Source organism: Montipora foliosa, chromosome 13 (genome assembly GCF_036669935.1).
Source record: "Montipora foliosa isolate CH-2021 chromosome 13, ASM3666993v2, whole genome shotgun sequence".
In the NCBI taxonomy this organism is placed as follows: Eukaryota; Metazoa; Cnidaria; class Anthozoa; order Scleractinia; family Acroporidae; genus Montipora; species Montipora foliosa.
Genome location: NC_090881.1, coordinates 36,297,418 through 36,302,417, shown reverse-complemented (window position 1 = coordinate 36,302,417; position 5,000 = coordinate 36,297,418). Strand labels below are relative to the sequence as shown.

At 38.6% G+C, this 5,000-nt stretch overlaps 1 protein-coding gene across 2 annotated transcripts in view; it reads left to right on the top strand.

The window, feature by feature from the left end:
• The window catches only part of LOC137984129 (uncharacterized), a 104,116-nt gene that overhangs the window by 20,098 nt on the left and 79,018 nt on the right, over positions 1 to 5,000 (top strand). For both annotated transcript variants that reach the window (XM_068831345.1, XM_068831344.1), the window contains exon 3: positions 3,150 to 3,416. In XM_068831345.1, coding sequence (XP_068687446.1) covers positions 3,150 to 3,416 — 267 coding nt within the window. The remainder of the gene's footprint in view (positions 1 to 3,149; positions 3,417 to 5,000) is intronic.

The window sequence follows — 5,000 nt, the reverse complement described above, 5'->3', positions numbered from 1 at the left end:
ACTAGCCTCACTTTGAAGCAAAAATTGCTTTGAAGTTGTTCGTGCTAACGAGGCTAGTGAGGATGATCAGCATTAAGATAAAAGAATAATTACTTGGCCGCCATTAACGAATATGGTCTATACACATGTCGTTGCATCCATTGGAAACTCGGAAAAAATCCAAGTTTCAGACGGGATTTGAACCCTCCGTGGTCAAGTCGGGGTATGCTCTAACCACTCATCTACTGGGGACGCTTTGGTGAGCAAGGGTGAAATGTGGTTAGTGCATTTTAGATTTGCTTTAAGGGGGCTCCCTGTGTGATGCAATTATGAGCTATGCTGTCAGTCGTTATTTGACTCTGTAACTGCGTGATCCAGTTCAAGTGAAAGACCCACATTTCACCCTTGCTCACAATAGCGTTCCCAGTAGATGAGTGGTTAGAGCATCCGACTAGATCACGGAGGGTTCAAATCCCGTCTGTGTCTCCAGTGGCTCAATGGTTAGAGCATGCGATTACGTCACGGAGGGTCATGGGCTCAAATCCTGTCTGAAGCTCAGATTTTTTCCGAGTTTCTAATGGAGATACAACATAATTCATGTATTATATAAACTAAACTGAACTTAGCAATTTTTTATAGCACAAGCACAAGATATTCAAACCATTTCAGACATCATCAACATCAACTATTTTGTTGAGATTCGTGTTGTATACTCTAAAACAAAATAATTTTTGTTTGCCTCATTGCCATTTAGTAATTATATCCAGCATTTTAAACCTCTTGTTCAATCAATGACCTACAGTGTACAGCTGTACATTTCAACATTATTTTGATCACATCACTCAGTATAATAATTATGTAAATCCAAAAGCCATTGTTTTGTTACGATAAATTTTGTAAATTTTTGCGACATTCTTTCCCTTGCAGGACGATTTGTCCCTTAAAATTAGATGGATGGGCCATAAATGTCCCCCAGATTCAAAATTATAAATGGAAGACGTTTATGCAAATTCATACCAATCAGAAAACCAGGACGGTGTAATTTTAAAAATAATGTATTTTTTTGCCGGCAAGCATTTTACATTTTTATATTATTCTTATCATTGCTGAAATAACTTAGAATAAAACTCATTTATCAGTACCTTATCAAAAAACACTATTCTCTTGTGTTCTGATCCCTTAAACAGCATTCTAAACCTGTCACATATTTTGTTGTTTTGAAATAGATGGCTTGAAATAGGAATAACCGAGCGAGGATCACTTATGATTTGACTGTTGTGCAAATTTTGACAGATAATATTAAATTCTGAAAAAATATCTACGGATAGATCGTTAAAAAATCTTTATTTTTAGTGGTTATTTGAACTTAAAAGATGCAACGCTTGACGAGAAATATATTTTTTTTCTAACACAATGTATTTGAAAGAAGAAAATGTCGCGGGAAATGCGGTGAAAATGAGCTAATAAATTTGCATACGTGCGTTGAAATGTGATACGCGAGGAGACAGGCGTTTTCTTTCTCTAACAAATGATTTTGTCACTGTAGTGTAAGATGAAATTTATTTGGGAAGCCAACAATATTTCTTTAACTTTCTGGTTAATAAAATTTATTGCTACGACTTGCTAGTGCGAAGATTGTTTACATGAAACTCACGCTTTTTGCGAATTTATTACATCATTGCGTAACAATATATCCCTCTACTCTAACCCAAAAACATTCAGTAACAAACTTCATATTTACTTAACTATCTCTTCTGCTTTTGTGCTTGTCAGCACTGTGATTTGCGATAATTCGCATGTCTGTTTTTGTATCTCATAGATGTTTAGATTTTCAATTACATGGCCACTCAACCTCTCGATTGTGCCTTAAAGTCAAAATAGATACGTTTCTCAGGAACCCGACATCGCGGCAAAGAAGGCTTCCTGACCCGACAGATGAAATCTAAATATTCAGTTAAATATTACAACAAAATTAAAAAAACCAACGACGGACGTTTCTCGGCTAAAAAGTACGTTGTTTTACTCTGAAAACGACAAACGATTAAAAAAATAACATTCCTTCCCGTAGTTCATTCAGTTGATACAAGGTGATCACGTGCACCTTTTATGGTTGCCTAGCACGAGATCAATTTTCTGGACCAAACGCAAAACCAAACAATGCTTTGACCTGGCATCAGATTAGACTAACAAGAAGAGGAATTATGAAGCGGAAACAACACCTTCAGTCCTTTCTTAGTGTGTCCAATAAACGTTTGCTTAGTGCAACTGCAAGACATGCTGGAAAACATCCGTCAAAGCAATTTGCAGTTAGTTTTTTGCATACTATTTATTTAAAAAAGAAACGAGTGAATTTTACTCAAGAGCGTGTTTTGTTATCTTTAAACTGAATTTATTACCAAAGCTTAAAAAACTAAAAGACTTCAAAATGGGACAGGGCATTACAAAATAAGTAAACGTCTGAAAGTGTGAGCCAAAGGGCCTCTGCTGGTGCGACATGTGGGTGACCCCTCAAATGGCCTTAATGACGCTGCAGTTCAATACCACCCAATTCAGTACCTTCTTTTTTTGTGTAAAGCGTACCACAGGCAACCCAGTGTAAGCTTTTTTGGAGCTTCTAGTTTTGGAAGTGAAAGAGGTAAAACCATCGACCAAGAAGAAGAAAAAACTGAAAACGAATTCACACACAAGGAAGAATTGCGAGAAGAAAATGATGCTACACTTCCGAATTTGAAACCTTGCAATTTCCAGACGAAATGGTTGAATGATCACATGTAGTTATGGTACGAAAATAAGACGATGTTTTGTCACTTTTGCCGGCTGGCAGAAAAGAAATACCCTTTTGGGGGCGACAAGGGCTACCCTGCTGTTGCCTATTTGTCCCTTTGCAAGGGCCACAGAGGGACAAATTGTCTCCTGAGGCAACAAAGCTGGCTCAAACCCTTCAATTGAATATTGTGACCTGAACTGAGTAAAATGGGCTTGCTCTCATGACTATCGTAAAGCTCAGTTATAGAGCATCCAAACTATTAATCAGAAAGTCGTACATGTAGGTTTGATTCCTGCAAAGGAGCACTGGGAGTTTTTCCAAGTATATCCTGAGTCACCATCAATAAAAGAAATATCTTCATTCTAATCATGTTGTTTGTAACCATGTTTCATCCTTTCAACAGTTCCTCCATCAATAACACTCAAGTCATCTACCCTTGAATTGAATGAAGGTGAAACACGCACATTACTGTGTGTTGCCACTGGTAACCCCAGGCCATCTTACAAATGGGAGAAAGGTGTTGCAGTTTTACAGCAAGGCACCACCTCAAACTACACCATCAGTAAGGCCAAAAAAGAGGATAGAGGAAGATACAAGTGCACAGCTGAGGTTTCTGCACCCGGACTGGGCACATACAGGGACTCTTACTTTGTAGATGTCATGGTGAAATGTAAGTATATCTTTTCAGATTTGGAAGATGAATGCAGTCGGAAAGTATAAGGCATAAATTAAGTACTGTATAAAATTTAAAGGGATGTTAATTATTGCTCATGACTTGATTTTTTTTATTACCTATTAAAATTTACACGCCATCTACATACATACAGTTTCACGCTATTTTAGTCAAACTTCAAAACACTATAAGACGTCCTTGCATCAGTGAAAACCAAAAGCATAATGCTGTAGTTTTCTTGCCAATGACCATTGAAGTGCACTATGAAAGCTGTTCTTTGTTGTTTGCATTCAAGGATGGAGAGGATGGAAATGGATTGAAACTTTTCAAGTTTGGAGACAGTGTCTTCAGAAAGACACCAAAAATTAAATACGAATAGCACTTTGTGCCACAAATGTATTTCATACATGTATCTTGTCAGTGGGTTGTCAGAAATGTTGTACATGAGGTAAAGTACTAATTTAGATTTTTACCCATATTTGACATAAAAGCAGCAAATTAAGCGTGACGGTGCCCCTTTAAGTCCCTTTCACCCAAAAGCAGTCCCCTATCATTGATGAGTAAAATCATCTTGCATTAGAGTAAAATTGATTCATATCTTGGAAGGGATGGTGTTAAAGGGACATAGTTTTTCAGTGGATCTAGATGTTTTTAAGTCTCATTCCCCCCCCCCCCCCCTTCCCCCTCTAAGCAGCCCCCATTGATGAGTAAAGTCGTCTGGTGTTAGACATTAAAATCTGCAGAGTATCACTCTGTGGAGGTAAGGTAGGTAGGTAAAGTCTGCTACGACCCTAGAAGGCTCACCAGGCCGGCGCTTATCTCCGGTTTCTGTAGCATGAAGCGACTAGGAGTATTTCTGCTTCCCTCTGGATGGGATGCTAGTCCATCACAGGGTTACCCCCAGCATTAAATTCACCGGTACCCATTTATACACCTGGGTGGAGAGAGGCACTGTGAGAGTAAAGTGTCTTGCCCAAGAACACAACACAATGTCCCCGGCCAGGACTCGAACTCAATCCGGAGTCGAGCACACTGACCACGAGGCCACCGCGCCTCCCACAAAAAGGGAAAGGCCTAATTAGACAATGCATTCTGGCAATAATAAACAATACATGATCATTCGCTCTTGTTTCTTTCCTTCCTATTTGTATTGGGAAGAAATGCGTTGTGCTGAGCACTCAGGACAAAACGGAAGTGTCATATTTCACTTTAATTAACAATTATTCGCCGAAGGCGAAGTGATTATTGGTGAATATTCACCGATAATCACTGAGCCTGAGGCGAACAATTGTTTTAGTATAAATGCACAGGTAATTATTTCAAAAAAGGGAAAAAAAAAACCTTTCAACGCGAAATCATCTTCAACTTACAGTGGCAAAACGAGTACTGGCAGCCATTTTGTCCGTCGAGGTGATTATTGGCTGATAATCCGAGATAGCGAGCAATGAGAGCGCGCGATTTTGTATAATCACCTGTGTCTTTATACTAATTGGTTTTATTCAAGTGAATCTTCGCATGTTACGGTGGGGTAAATTTCGCCTTTCAATCATCAACCAATTTGGAGTGTTTGGAAAAGATAAT